Genomic DNA, 15,978 nt, shown 5'->3' on the forward strand with positions numbered 1-15,978 from the left:
AAAAAACAGATGCACATATTTCAAGGAAAGTAATTTTGTGAAACATCTATTACCTAATTTCACTTATCTCTCCAAAAGATTTGGATAACCACAAAACTAGTTCTAAAACGTCCTAATGCTCAAGAGTTACAATTTTTCAAATCGCTTTATTACACAAAAGGTTATAAAAGAAAAAAGCTTGAATAAAAACAGCTGGAAACTTCTCACTGAAAACCAACCAAAGTGGTAAACGATAGTAGAAACCGACAATCACAAAATAGTACAATAATGTTTAAAGAAAACTCCAGTTAATACTGTCATAGCTCTCTGAATCTGGCATTAGCTGTACAACCTAGGAGACAACGTTTTGCTTTAATTTGTCAAGATGTAAATAAGTACTAACAGACCCATGGTCTGAACTGCAGTATTTGAATGAAGGGCATTATTTGAATATAATTACAATTCCCTATGGCAATAAATGTTCCAAAGAGCTGGCTTCTCTGATTTAAAACTCAACCATATCAAGACTTGGAAGGACTCTCAAAATCTAAATTGTAGACCTGTGCTGTCCAATGCAGTAGCCACCACTAGCCACATGTGGGTATTTAAACGTAAATCAATTTATTAATTTATGAATAAAATTAAAAATTAAGTTCCTCAGTGACACATCACATTTCAAGTGCTGAAGAGCCACTGTGCCTAGGCTACCACTAGTGCCTAAAGGCACAGATTATGGAACATCTCCATCAAGGCAGAAACTGCTAGTGAAAAGTGCAGCCCTAGACTTAGGCACACTTCGCTCCAATGTCCCTAATATCCTGAGATAAGAAACTTTCAACAGCACAATGAAGTGCATTCCATTCTTGCAAAGTACTATCACGAACTGTTTGTCATAGGCAAATTCAGCCTCTTTGAAACATTCACCAGAAATTCCCCAAGTTCTGTCCTTCAAGTAAATCTTTGCAGGGCGAATTTAATTCCTCTTCCAAAGTCTGCCCTTCACATATACTAAGACCCCAGGTCCTCTCCTTCCAAATACATACATACATATATACACATACATATACATATATACACACATATGTATATACATATATATATATACACACACATTTCTTTCCACCGAAATAATGTAACATTTCTATTAACCTCATGGAGAAATGCTAATTTATCCACGTGTACAGTAATACTATGTCCAGGATCGTCTGAGTGTCAAATATTACATATCACTGTCTTCATAACTTCACTCTCACTTGTGAGACCAAGTGTCCTGATTCTCTGAGAAGATAAGGTCACAGTCATTCTGAATTCCTAAAACATGGACGGCAAAAGCAGAGCTAACATGTACTGAGCAGCACCTGTCGCTGTTCTAAGCGTTTAACGTGTATTTTCTCATATAATCCTCACAATTCTGAACTAGACTATAAGATTGCCATTTTACAAACCAAAACAAGGCAAAGACAAGCTAAATAATTTCCCCAGGGGTCACAGAGAACACAGCGGATCTTTTCCTCTTTCTGGATGCTACACTCCCACTAACTACCTAACTCTTCTCTCGCCGTGCCATAAAGCAACAATTTCCCTCTTTAATGATTCCTCCGGCAGCCCCCACACTACCTAGACGACCCGCGCACCCCGCTTCTTAGCACAGCCCAGCCCCCCTCACCCCACGCCCACCCGCTAACAGGGAGGAGTCGAGAGGCAACTCCACGCTCGGCAGCGGAACCAGGGCGCTGCGCCCGGCCAGCGCCTCCCACAGCCGCCCTCCCTTCAACACTCCGGCGTAGACGCCGAAGACCCAGGCAGCCACCCTCGAACCAGGGCCAGGGCGTGGCCGGCGCGGGGGCCCAGCAACGCTGGGATCTCCGCGCTGCGTCCCTCCCGGCCCTCTCACGTCTCCCCGGCCCGCACCCCCGCACCGCCCCCCGCACGCCCCACAACCTCTGCTTTAAGAACCCTTGTAGGCAGTGCTGCGCTTCCCGCGAGGAGAATGTGGGGGTGGAGATGGTGCGGTTTCTGCTGCTGCGGCCCAGGACACGCTTGGAAAGGGGCGGGGTAGGGGGCAGAGAGTGTGGAGTGTAGAAAGGGAAAAGGTGACTCGGCTGTGTGACGGGGCAATGGTGGGGGGGTGCAAGATGGCGTGAGCTCGATTCTCAGTGGGGCGGGGGTTGCGGAGACTGAGGAGTAAGCGATACGGACGCCCCCAGCACTGGTAGTGCGGGCGCATGCGCGCTCGGCCAGGTGGCGCGCGGTCTCCCAGCCTGAGCGAGCTGCTTCCGCCACGCTCGCCGGGGGCGGGGCGTTGTGCGCGGCCTTCAGGGCCCGGCGTGGGCAGCGCTGAGCCACGCGGCGGCGTTTAGAGCTGTGGCCGCTGGGAGCGGAGTGAGGACTAACTGAGATCGGTCAGGGTGTACACGGTGCAGGCTTGAATTCTTTAGGAATTGGGCCCGAGAGGGCTAGGATTTTTGAAGGATTGGGTGACCGGCACTGGAAGTTGATTTTCAACTCACCGGCACTGGAAGTTGATTTTCAACTCCAAGGAAGAGATTCACCGTTCTAAGCTTTCCGGGATTTGGAGTGAACGGGGTCTTAATGGGATTGCGGGTTTACAATGGTGAAGGGAAACGGAGGGGTCTGAACGCTCCCCGCAGGGCCGCAGTGCGGGCGTGTGGACGTGGAACCCTTTCTGGGACGGCGAAACCAGCTCTTCCGCCGCTTCCGCGCGCCATCACTCCCTACCCTGACCTCGCACAGAATCTGTTTCATTAATCTGCAATTAATGTTTTTTTTCCCAACCCATGTTACTAGACGCAGGCGTTTAACTACCATGTTTTGTTATTGAAAACTTTTTCTACTTGAAGTTTTTTTTTTTTTTTGGACGATTCTGTGTTTAGATTTTGGCCTGTTCCTCATTTTAAAATCTTGCACCCCCAGTATTGCACAGTACATCCTGTCCTGCCGCATTTGATTGATACAGATGTAGTTCTTTAAATAATACAGTAGTCGTAAGACAATGCTTTCAGTCTTTCACTCTTTATATTATATGAAGTCTTATTTATATTGTAACATTCTTATTGGCTGCTTAGAGAAGAAAACTGGTTATCCATGCTCACCTTCACACCTGTGTTGTCAAATACTATAAAATACTGTATTTTATAGGGATTCAAGTATTAACCCTCACCAAGTCTTTTTAAGCATCACTGCTTCAGTTATTTTCTTGCCTATATACACTGTGGGTTCTGAAATAATCACTTCCTTCTATTTGCTTAAATTGTTTAAAATAGGAACTTATTTGGTTATTTCCTCTGGATTGTAGTTGAGTCTGCTAATGTTGTGTTTGATTCTCTTTAATCTCCCCAACCCTTCAATATTTGCCAAATACCTAAAACTCCAAAAGAATAGATATATTTAGGATGTGAGAGTTCAGCATGTTGTGTAAATCAGGGATCAATTCATTGCTGAGCAGTGTGCAGTATAAGGGAAAGTAACAGTGAGTATCGTGATAACTTCTTACATGGGAAGACTGGTTGAAAGCTCTTTTGAGTACATTACCAAGAAATTAGTTAACAGAAGATTAAGAGAAAAATTAATGTTCTCATCTAAAGAAACATAAAAGTAGATCATTTCAATTAAAATTATGTTCAGTTAATGTTATCATAGAAGTTCCTGCACTGGAGTTTCACCTGCATCAGATAAGTACCTGTTTGATCCAGTTTATCAGAATAGACTCCAGATCATCTTATTCTAGGATACTGGTGTCCAGCCTGCATAAAATCACACACAGGCCGGGCGCGGTGGCTCACGCCTGTAATCCCAGCACTTTGGGAGGCCAAGACGGGTGGATCACAAGGTCGGGAGATCGAAACCACCCAGGCCAACATGGTGAAACCCCCTCTCTACTAAAAGTACTAAAAAGTATCCGGGTGTGGTGGCACGCACCTGTAGTCCCAGCTACTCGGGAGACTGAGGCAGGAGAATCGCTTGAACCTGGGAGGCAGAGGTTTCAGTGAGTCGAGATCACGCCACTGCACTCCAGCCTGGCAACAGAACTAGACTCCGTCAAAAAAAGAAAAAAAAAATCACACACAACAAAAGTTAATGAGAGTGACACATGGAGAAGGGAAACTGAGTTAAGGCATTGATACAGGAAGTTTAAAAATTTATTCTTAGGAAACTGAATTGGGCTGTTGGCAGATATCTGAGTTTTAAAGTCACATGAGTTAACCAGGTTCCTACCTCCTGGAATTTCTTAAAATCCATTTTTGAAAATCTGATTTAGCCATAATTTTGCTCATAGTTTGAGACCATTGCTATATACAAAGGGCCAAAAATATTTTTGCATTACATTCATATCAAATTCCCTAAACTATCAATGGTACTAGGGTATCTTAATTATAACAAAGCTAGAACAGCAAAGCTGTTGCTGAAGTTAAGGCTTTGATGACTACCACCTCTCAGAAAAACAAGTGATTTCCAAGCCATGTGGGGAAAACGCATCAGGAGACCAAGTTAATTTATCACTCCACAAAAATGTCTCCATGACCTGGACAAAATTGTTAAAGAAAAATGAAGCATTGTTAGTGTAGACTTTTACGTTCCTCTGGCATGTAACATTCACGTAGACTCACTGGTGCAAAGAGAAAGTGCATATATCTAAGTAAAAGTGCCCATGGGCATCTTAAAATGATTAGGTAGTAAGCCCACATTCTCAAAAGAACAGCAGAAGTCATGGCTCATATAGAACCATCTCTCTGATTCCATTTAAGTGGTTTCTTATTATTTCTTGAGACAGAGTCTCGTTCTGTCACCTAGGCTGGAATGCAGTGGCCCAATCTCGGCTCACTGCAACCTCCGCCTCCCCAGTTCAAGCAATTCTCCTGCCTCAGCCTCCTGAGTAACTAGGATTACAGGCGTGCGCCACCACAACGGGGTAATTTTTGTATTTTTAGTAGAGACAGGGTTTCACCATGTTGGTCAGGCTGGTCTCAAACTCCTGACCTTGTGATCTGCCTGCCTCGGCCTCCCAAAGTTCTGGCATTACAGGTGTGAGCCACCGCGCCCAGCCAGAAGTGGTTTCTTCTCATGTGGATGCCACAGTGACAGTTCAGGTGACCTGGAAATTCTTTGTTGTTTGAGATTCATAACTCTTACTTGCTAGGATGTTTGTGGGGACTTTTTATTTTCTATTTATCAATTATTTCATCCTTTGCTATATTTGCCTTCTATTTTTAATGCTTAAGTTGTCACCATGGAAATAAACTGGGTAGATTGCATATTGTTTAGAACTGTATATTGCAATTGTTGCTATATTCGTTTTCTGACATTGAGAACTGTTTTCCAATGGCATTCTCAAAAGTATCTTGTTTTATGTTTAGAGCAAGTTGTTCTGACCAAAAAGATTACTTAGCCCGGTAGTACCTGAGCAAGTCACTTAACATCATTGGACCCCAGTTTTTGTATCTGTAGAATGAGATGATAGAACCAAATGAACTAAAACCTTACAGCCCTAAAATTCTATGTTCCTTCAAAACGGGAATAGCCAAAGGATGGATCCTAAAGTTGTGCAGAATAATTTCAGCATTTGTGCTACAAAAATTACAAAAGTATTCAGGGATTTTTTTTTTTTTCTTTTGAGACAGGATTTCCCTCTCTGTTGCCCAGGCTGGAGTGCAGTCATGCAATCATAGCTCACTGTAGCCTCAACCTTCTGGGCTCAAGCAATCCTTCCACCTCAGCCTCCTCAGTAGCTGGGACTACAGACATGTGCCACTACACTCAGCTAATTTTTAAATTTTGTGTATAGATGGGGATCTCCCTGTTGCCCAGGCTGGTCTCAAACTCCTAGGCTCAAGAGATCCTCCTGCCTCAGCCTCCCAAAGTGCTGGGATTATAGGAGTGAGCTGCCATGCCCTGCTTGATGTTACACATTTCAAAAGAAAAACCAACATGAAAAGATGTATCAAATATGCTGATGCACTGCAGGGGGTCAGGGTGTCACAAAATTATTAATGTGTAATCAAATTGGCTTCCCCTACCTTCCAATTGCACTCATAAGGAAAAGCAGTACAATGATTAGAAAAGAAATGTTAAAAAATTATACAGTACCAGGTAGCTTGTAGAATTGTAATCATGATCATCCTCTTAGGGACCTGTCATTGTACATTTCACAGTCCAGGGTCTTTTAAAATTAGTGCTTGGCTGCTGAAAAAATGATTATGTTTTTGAGAGTCAGAATGGTAAGGAAACCATGGAATACCAGAGTTTCAAAGAGCCTTTGAGCTCTTCAGGCTCAAAACTTAGTTGTTCCCGTTCCCATGGAATCCAATGTGTAATACTCTTGTACAGGAATCAAACAACTTTTACATTTCAACAGATTGTTGTAGGCCTACCATGTACCTGACACTATTCTCGAAGCTGCAGATAGAGCAGTGAACAAAACAGACAAAAACCTATGCCATCATCAAACTCACATGCAGGAGTTAGACAATAAAAATAAATGCCTAAAATAAATACCTAAATTATATAGTATGTTAGAAGGTCATGAGTGTTATCAGAAAAGTTTATACAGGAAGGGATGTGGAAGGAGACCAAGCACAGGAGAAATGGGGAAGATGTCATTTTTAAACTGGGCAGTTGAAGCAGGCCTCACTGAGAAAGTAGTATTTGAAGAATGACTTGAAAGTGAAGGAGATACCTGGACATATCTGAAGAAAGAGCATTCCAGACTATGAGAACAACTTGCGCAAACCCTGGGGTGGGGACAGGTCTGGTAAGTTGAAGCAACTGCCAGGAGGCCACTGTAGCTAAAGAAGAGTAACCCAGAAAGAAAATCACGTGATATGAGGTCAGAGAAGCACTAGGCCAGATGGTGAAAGGCCTTGTGTGCCTGACACTGAGAGGCTATTGGCAGAAGATTGACATTGTAAGATTTAGGCTTTAAATGGGTTACCTTGGCTGCCAGGTTGAAAATAGTCTGTAGAGTGACAGGTCCTATTGCAGTAACCCAGGCCAAAGATGATGGTAGCTTGTACTAGGGTTGTTACAGTAGAGGCCTTAAGACATGGGTGGGTTCTGGGTATATTTTGAAAACCAATATGATTTGTTGACACATTGGATTTAGGGTTCTAGAGAAAGAGAGGAATCAAGGATGAACAATTTTGTTCAGAGCAAATGGAAAAATTGATTTGCCTACATTAGCTGAGATGGGGAAGATTGGGGTTGGAGTATGCTGGGTAGGTGCAAAAGATCAGGAATGCAGTTTGGGGAATAAGTACATAATTAAGCATGATGTTTGTATTATCTTTAATGTTTTGCCATCAAAAATAAATAAGTTCTGGGCTGGGCACGGTGACTCACACCCATAATTCCAGCACTTTGGGAGGCCAAGACAGGTAGATAATTTGAGGCCGGTTTGAGACCAGCCTGGCCAACATGATGAAACCTCGTCTCTACCAAAAAAAAAAAACACAAAAAAAATTAGCCAGGTGGGGTGGCACATGCCTGTAATCCCAGCTACCAGCTACTTGGGAGGCTGAGGCAGGAGAATCGCTTGAACCCAGGAGGCAGAGGTTGCAGTGAACCAAGATAGCGCCACTGCACTCCAGCCTGGACGACAAAGCGAAACCCTGTCTCAGTAAATAAATAAATAAGTTCTTAAGGAAATGAAGTTTGAATTTGTAACATTTTATAATAATTAAATTAATTTCTAATCTTGCTCATGTAATAAAGTTCCATTTAGACCTATCTAATGTATGTCAAGGAATACCTTTGAGAAAGTTTGAGAAAAGCTAAACATCCCCTTGTTTAAAAAAAAAAAAAAGAAAAATTTTTTTTGGTCTATCAGTCATTGAAAGTAGAGAATAAAGTTAAGACTAGTATACAGAAACATCCAGTTCTCCAAAGTATTTTCATTGAAACTGAATCTGTTTCAGTGAATTATTCAAATAACTGCCTTCTTTTTCTATTACATGTGGAAACAGGACCAAAAGTTATTTGGTGCCATATAAAATAAACTACAGTGTGGCTAACGCAACCTGCTATTCCTACTTCACATTCTGAAGGTGGATGCAACAAACCTATTTTGACTAAGTAATGCTCAGATCATTTGTTAAATAGTAATCAGGGAACTGTACCAGCAGGTTTCACCAGGTTACTTTTATTTTTAGCTTTTTACAGATGCAGCATAAGCTGTATTTTCCTCTTTCCAGAATATATTTAAAACCATTTCTTTAACTCAGTCAGGTATAGTGTAAAAAATAAGGGCTTTGATGTCACTTTAGCCATAATGCTGGGCAAGTTATTCAACTGAAAATAAGTGTCCTCCACTGTAAAATAAGTATAGGAATACCTAATGTAGGAAGGTTGATATCAGGATTTAAATGGGAAGTTCCTGACACATTGAAAATATTTAATAATTTGTAGTTATTATTGTTTTCCAGGGGTGGGGGGGTAGTTGGGTTTTGTTTTTGTTTTTTTTTAGATAGAGTTTCGCTCCATTGCCCAGGCTGAGTGCAGTGGCATGATCTCAGCTCACTGCAACCTCTGCCTCCTGTGTTCAAGCTACTCTTGTCTCAGCCTCCTGAGTAGGTGGGACTATAGGCATGCACCACCATGCCCAGCTAATTTTTGTATTTTTTTGTAGAGACAGCATTTCGTTATGTTGGCAAGGCTGGTCTTGAACTCCTGGCCTCAAGCGATCCTCCCACCTTGGCCTCCCAAAGTGCTGGGATTAGGTGTGAGCCATTGTGCCTGGCCAGTTTTCTAGTTTTTATTATAATTAGTTATTGATTAATTTTATAATGTTTATATTTTTAATGTGTTAGACATAGTACTATTAAACACAAAATCTTATCTCCAGTATTAGATATTAGGGTGTATTTTTTTTTTTTAAGACAGGCTCTCACTCTGTCTCCCAGACTGGAGTGCAGTGGCACGATCATAGCTCACTATAACTTCAAACTTTGGGGCTCAAGCAATCCTCCTACCTGATGCTACAGATGCACACCACCATACCCAGTTAATTTTTTTAAAAAATTTTGTGGAGATGGGGTCTCACTATGTCGCCCAAGCTGATCTCAAACTCCTGGCCTCACATCATCTTCCTGCCTCAGCATCCAAACTGCTGGGACTACAGGCATGAGCCACTATGCCCAGCCTATTTTTTCTTAATTCAGTAAACTTATGTAAATGTGACAATTATTCTTTTAACAAACATTTACTGAGGACATAGTAAGTACACTATTAGTCATTGTTAGACATTGGGAATATAAGATGAATAACAGAGTCTCTGCTCTCAAAAAGATTTCTTACTGGTGAATTTAGGAGAGACAAAGGTATATAAACAAGGAAGAGCAAAGGTACTATGATAATATGTAACCTGGGTGTCAGCTGAGATCTCCCTGGGTTTTAAGCTCTCAGTTAGGATTGGTTTGAACCTCCATTCCACCTCATTTGCAAGTCCAATGCCCAACCCAAGATTTCTTCTTATTTCTGGGGAGCTAATGTTCTCACTGAACCGCTTTGGCTCTGAACTTCCCCTTATGGTAAACTAGTGAGGTTCGTGGATGAGCTGCCATCTGTCCTTATTCTACAAACATCCACTCAGATGTGGAACTTATCCCTGTTCCTAGGTTTCACCCAAAAGCATTTTCACAAAGCTCTGTGTGGGCACAGCAGATTTACCAAGGTTGTGAAATGATGAGAGGGAGTTAACATCACAACATCACAGAAACACAACTTAAAAGTACTGTAAATTTCTATCCTTAAAAGCGGGCCAGGTGTGGTGGCTCACACCTGTAATCCCAGCACTTTGGGAAGCCAAGGTGAGTGGGTCACTTGAGGTCAGGAGTTCAAGACCAGCCTAGTCAATATGGCGAAACCCCATCTCTACTAAAAATACAGAAATCAGCTGGGCGTGGTGGTGCATACCTGTAATCTCAGCTACTCAGTAGGCTGAGGCAGGAGAATCGCTTGAACCTGGGAGGTGGAAGTTGTGTTGAGCGAAGATCGCAGCACTGCACTCCAGCCTTGGCGAAAAAGCACTTCTGCCACAATGTCGTACTTCTCCACAATGCCCCTTTTTCTTCTTTCTACTCAGTCCTCTGCTCTTCCTCACCCACAAATTCTTATTTGTTTTTAATATTAAGTAGTGTTTTTTTTCTTAGATTCCAGCAGGCTCCAGTCTTTGAGGGCTTACTGGCCACCCAGCAGCTTATTAGTGCATTTTCTCTTTTTTTTTTTTTTTTTTTGAGATGGAGTTTCACTCTTTTTGCCCAGGCTGGAGTGCAATGGAATGATCTCGGCTCACCGCAACCTCCGCCTCCCAGGTTCAAGCAATTCTCCTGCCTCAGCCTCCCTAGTAGCTGGGATTATAGGCATGCGCCACCATGCCCGACTAATTTTGTATTTTTAGTAGAGATGGGCTTTCTCCATATTGGTCAGGCTGGTCTTGAACTGCCGACCTCAGGTGATCTGCCTGCCTCGGCCTCCCAAAGCGCTGGGATTGCAAGCGTGAGCCACTGCACCCATCCTATTAGTGCATTTTCTCAAAGAAATTGGAGATCATTTCCTTCAAAACTATCTGCTCTAATATAAATTATCTTACCTCCATATGTATAGATTGTAGCAGAGACACAATTAGGGAGTAGTCATTTGAGGCCACTAAGTGTTGACTGGAGCAGAGAAAGATGTCAAGGAAGATAACCTCTCTGAACCTCAGTTGTCTTCAAGGTTTTGTGAAGAGGATTACATGGAAATGTATGCGAAGTGCCTTGCACATGATAAGCTCTTAATAAATGTTTTTTTTTGTTATTATTGTCGTTACTATTGAGAAGATGTCTCATCACTCAGCCTTGAAAAGTAAATGATGGTTTAGCAAAATGAGGAAGGATAATTTAGGCAGAGGGAGCCATATTAGCAAAGTCAGAGCATGTTGGAGGAAACTGCGAGTTGTTCAGCATCATGAGATCATAGGATATGAAAAGGAAAGCTAGAAATTTGACAGGAGCCAGATCAAATAAAGTCTTGGGCATTATGTTTGGGCTTTATCTAATAAAAGATGGTGAGCTTTGGAAGAATTTTTTTTAATGCAATGACATGGTTAAATTTTCCTTTTAGTTGACAGTAATGTGTAAGACAGGTTGGAAGGGTGAAAAATTGGAAGGAGCTAACAGTTCAGGAAGAGGTGATATGGGCTAGAGTTAAGTCAATGGAGTAGGAAACAATAGAAGATGGCAAGAGAAATGCTAAAGAAGTAGAATTTTATATGACTTGGGTACTCGTAAGACATGAGGATAGAAGTAAGGCAAAGAAGGAACTCAAGTATCATTCCAAGGTTTCTTGACTTACTGAGTGGATGGTGGTACCATTTATCAAGACAAGGAATACTAAAATGGCAGTTTTGGACATACATTTGAGGTGACTGTACAAAATCTCAGTGGCTATGACAAGTAGCGAACTGGAATATTTAGGCAAAATAGTCAAGATAGAAGCTAGAATAAAGTCTGTAGTTCAAGAGAGTAGATGGACATTTAGGTTTAGGAACCAGAAGCACACAGCACTCATCATTCCACACACATAACTCACATGCGACACACAGCCCTGTTCCTAGATTCGGCCTAGAAACATTCTCGCAAGAATCTGTGTGGGCACAGCGGAAGCCAAAGGAGACAATGAAATGCCCGAGACAGTGCATAAAACAATGAGAAGTGAGTCAAACATCAAATCCTAAATATCCACATTCAATGCTTCTAGTTCCCAGATCTAAAGGTCTACATACTCTCCTGAGCTTCAGACTGTATTCTAACTTCTATCTGCACCATTCTGCCTGAATATTCCAGTTGTGCTACTGGTTATAGACACTGGGATTTTATACAGTTACCTTAAACACAGTCAATGGGAGGAGGAGAGGAGGAGTCAGCAAGGAACATTGAGAGGTGGTTAGTGGTGTCACAGAAACCAGGAGAGCTGAGTTTCAAAGAGGCATATTGATGATGCTAAAATGAGAATCAGGATTAATTGGACTTCGCCAGTTGAAGGTAACTGTTGGCAAAACAGCTTCAATAGAGTGGTAGGAATAGAAGCTTGGTTATGGTGACTTGGAAAGTCCTATAAGTTCCTTATTCTTCCGAAGAACTTGGCCTGTGAAAGAGAAAGAGTAGCTGGAGAAATATTCAGGGCCATGAGATAGATTTTCAAGATCAAAAGACTTGAGGTTGTTTACAGGCTTTCGAGAAGAAGCTGGTAAGGAGGGAAGGCTTGAACACTTGGGATAGACAAAGGCTAATGACAAAATCACTACGATGCAAAGATGCAATTAGACCCTAGAAAAGAGCCCAGAAAGTGGGATGAGTCTTAAATTAGAAAACAGGCAAACTGGAAAAAAGAAATAAGAACTTGAAGCAGACCACACCTGATGATCCCAGTTTTTTCAGTAATGTATGAAAGCAACTATTTTGCTGAAAAAGTGAGGATGACAGGGTAAATCCTGTATAAGGTGATAAAGTTTTGTTGCCACGCTATGAGGAATGGGACAGAAATAACCAGAGGCTTGTTAAATTGCAGCTAGCCCAGAGCATACAGCCATGGCGCTAAAAGTGTACTTGCAGCATCTGCTTCTCGTTAGAAATGAATATTTGGGCCCCACCCCAAACCTGCAGAATCAGATACTCTGAGGGGCGGAGTTCAGCAATCTACCTTAACAAGTTGTCCAGGTGATTTTGAAGTAAGTTAATGTTTGAGAACAGCTTGCACTAGAGCATCTACAGAATTGGTGACTCCTCCAAACAGCAAGCAATGATGAAGCACAAACTATGCCACTCAACCACATTCTAGTCATTTTTGGTCATATTTTTCGTATTACAAATATATTTATTTGGAACAATATTGTTAAGGACTTTTAGAACTCTACTGGTTTCTCTCTAGAAATGGGTGTCATACAGGATTTAAAAATCTAAACCAAGAGATTTCTTTCTTCCAAGTTTTACAAAGCAAATACTATAAAATAATCTTACCTCTCTACTCTCATTTTACATTTATAATAGAGAAATAATAAAATTGTTGTTCATAGCATCAGAAATATTCAGCGACTCCCTGTATATAGCAATTCTCAAATTATGCTCCAGCACTGGTATCATCTCATTCTAACCAAATAATGGCAGTCATTTCCCAATTCATGGGAAAGGAGTTTATGAACTGAATTTCTCAATTTTAAATTATCCTCCAACAAATGTTTCTTAAACCTTTGGCTTCTAGTACTACTTGTCTTGCAGCAAGTGCTAATTGATGACCAAGTAAGTGAACAAATAGTAAATGAATATTAATGAAACTTGAAGTTAGCCAGTCATACTTAGTTCAATAGTTTCTCTTTAATAGAACACATGCTTATGACTGTGATTTTTATATTGCATACCAATAATAAAGTCATTTTCTACTATTATTGTCCCAATAATTTTGCCATTGCTCAAATATTTGGAACCTAACTTGGAACTACTTTCATGATCTGGGAGATATCCTTTTGGAAATCCTGAACAATTAAACAGCCAACAGACCGCTAGTCTAGAAAGATCACAAAGACTTATTTTTCAGCTAAATATGTGTGTAGGTGATCAAGGTGATTTAACCAGGTATGCCTTGCTTAAAGAAATATGGCATAATATGTAGAAATCCATATTTGTAAATCATAGATGGACATATAGATGACAGTGAGACATTCTCCAATTACTTACAATTAAGACTAAGCTCTGAAAGTTAATTTGTACAGTAAGTAAATAATGGATCATTGTAGAGATACAGATCCAAAATAGCAAGCCTTAATTATAACCTGATTAAAATATGATATAAATAAGAAGACAGGTTAGTCAGGAAGCATAGAAAGAGAAGAATTAGAACATACTGGCAGGCCGGGCATGGTGGCTCATGCCTGTAATCTGGCACTTTGGGAGGCTGAGGTGGGCAGATTACTTGAGGCCAGGAATTAGAGACCAGCCTGGCCAGCATGGTGAAACCACGTCTCTACTAAAAATACAAAAATTAGATATGGTGGTGCACACCTGTAATCCAAGCTGCTTGGGAGGTTGAGGCACGAGAATCACTTGAACCTGAGAGATGGAGGTTTCAGTGAGCCGAGATTGCGCCACTGCCCTCCAGCCTGGGCCACAGAGGAAGACTCTGTCTCAAAAAAAAAAAAAAGTTATTTCACATTCCAATACTGTGGAGGTAAATGAGGAGAAGAAATAGGTCAGGCTATGAGGGTCTTAGTATTATTTAAAAATTCAAATTATGTAGATAACTCTCATTATCCTAGTTCTGTTGTGACCAAGCAACCTTCAGGTTCTTTGGCTTCCATGAGTAGTATTTGGCTTCTCAGTAATGTGATAATAATGTCAACGATAACGTCAATAACTCAGCATTTTGTTTTTTATGCTGGGTCTCTTATAAGTTGAGTCAGCTCTGGAACAGCAATATGTTGTCTGGTGAGGGTCAAGGGGGTCAAACCCCAAACCCTAACTCTAAGAGGTTCAGGCAGTCTCCCTTGGCAGTACCCCAACCTGGAAACTTGCCTTTCTTCTGAACAACTACAGGAAACAGATAAATTATCATGTGCTTTTTCACCTTATAAAAGGATCGTTTGCTTTATGAAAATGTTTTAAAACATTGGGAATTTAAAGAAGATGAGAAACTGAGAAGTGACTTTTGAGTTTTCAGAAGTTCTTTAATGTTGACATAACTTGTCTTGATGGTGTGGTGAGGGTATAAATGTGAACGTATTGAACAGATCACTCATTTGAGAAGGTTAGCAGTTAAAAGAAGGAAGGGAACAAAATGGAAGGTGAAAGTGTAGTTGGGTAATTGAAAAGAGTTTTGGTTGTTATTTTCCCCCATGAGAAAGAAACTAGGTCAGAAAAAAAAAGAGAAAGGCCAACGGAAATGGAAACAGAGATATGAACATCACAGGAGAGAAGCTGGATAACTGGGAATACAGGCTCCCTAAAAAGATTGGGTTTGTGGGGCAAGGGAGTACATTTCCTTCGGGGAAAACTCCTTCAAAATTACTCTGAAACATAGTACTTCTTTTAAATACATAACTTTATTATTATAGAATGGCTTTAGACTCTCTTCCCTCTGATCAAATATCTCTCAAATTTTATTTATTTACAAAATATGAATGAAGTGTCTCTCACAATTAAAAGAGGAAGAAAGATGTGATCCCTGTCCTAGAGAAGCTTATAGTCTAACCGGAAAAAAATGGACTTCTAAACAAATCATTGCATGTCTTGTATAGGTACAAGATTCTATGTGATATGGTTTGGATGTTTATCCACTCCAAATTTCATTTTGAAATGTGATTCCCAAAGTTGGAGCTGGGGCCTGGTTGAAGGTGACTAGTTCTTGGGGGCAGATCCCTCATGAATGGCTTAGCACTATCCCCTTGATAAAAGTGAGCTCTTGCTGTTAGTTTACATGAGATTCTGTTGTTTAAAAGAGTCTGAGACCTTCCCCTTGCTCTCTTGTTCCCACTCTCGCCCTGTGATGAGCCTGCACCTGCTTCACCCTTCATCATGATTATAAGCTTTCTGGGCAGATATTGGTACTATGATTACTTGTACAGCCTGAAGAACCATGAACCAATTAAACCTTTTTTCTTTATAAATTACCCAGCCTCAGGTATTTCTTTACAGCAATGCTAAAATGACCTAACACATTGTATTAGTCTATTTCCACACTGCTGTAAAGAACTGCCTGAGACTGGGTAATTTATAAAGGAAAGAGGTTTAACTGACTCGGTTCAGCACGGCTGGGGAGGTTTCAGGAAATTTACAGTCATGGTGGAAAGCGAAGGCGAAGCAAGGCAGCTCCTTCATAAGGCAGCAGGAAAGAGAAGTGTCAAGCAAAGGGGAAAGAGCCCCTTATAAAACTCACTATCACGAGAACAGCATGGGGGAAACCGCCCTATGATTCAATTACCTCTACCTGGTCTCTCACTTGACACGTGGGGATTAT

General features: G+C 41.2%; 2 protein-coding genes across 9 annotated transcripts in view; one reads left to right on the forward strand and one right to left on the reverse strand.

Annotated features, from left to right (window-relative positions):
• Nucleotides 1-2,206, reverse strand: part of SUPT3H (SPT3 homolog, SAGA and STAGA complex component) — a 541,480-nt gene extending 539,274 nt beyond the window's left edge. Inside the window, 2 exon segments of the mRNA XM_063724819.1 lie at nucleotides 1,921-1,998; nucleotides 2,000-2,206. Coding sequence (XP_063580889.1) covers nucleotides 1,921-1,998; nucleotides 2,000-2,206 — 285 coding nt within the window.
• Nucleotides 1-15,978, forward strand: part of RUNX2 (RUNX family transcription factor 2) — a 339,669-nt gene that overhangs the window by 48,164 nt on the left and 275,527 nt on the right. The window lies entirely within an intron of this gene.

Source organism: Pongo abelii, chromosome 5 (assembly GCF_028885655.2).
Source record: "Pongo abelii isolate AG06213 chromosome 5, NHGRI_mPonAbe1-v2.0_pri, whole genome shotgun sequence".
NCBI classification, from domain to species: Eukaryota; Metazoa; Chordata; class Mammalia; order Primates; family Hominidae; genus Pongo; species Pongo abelii.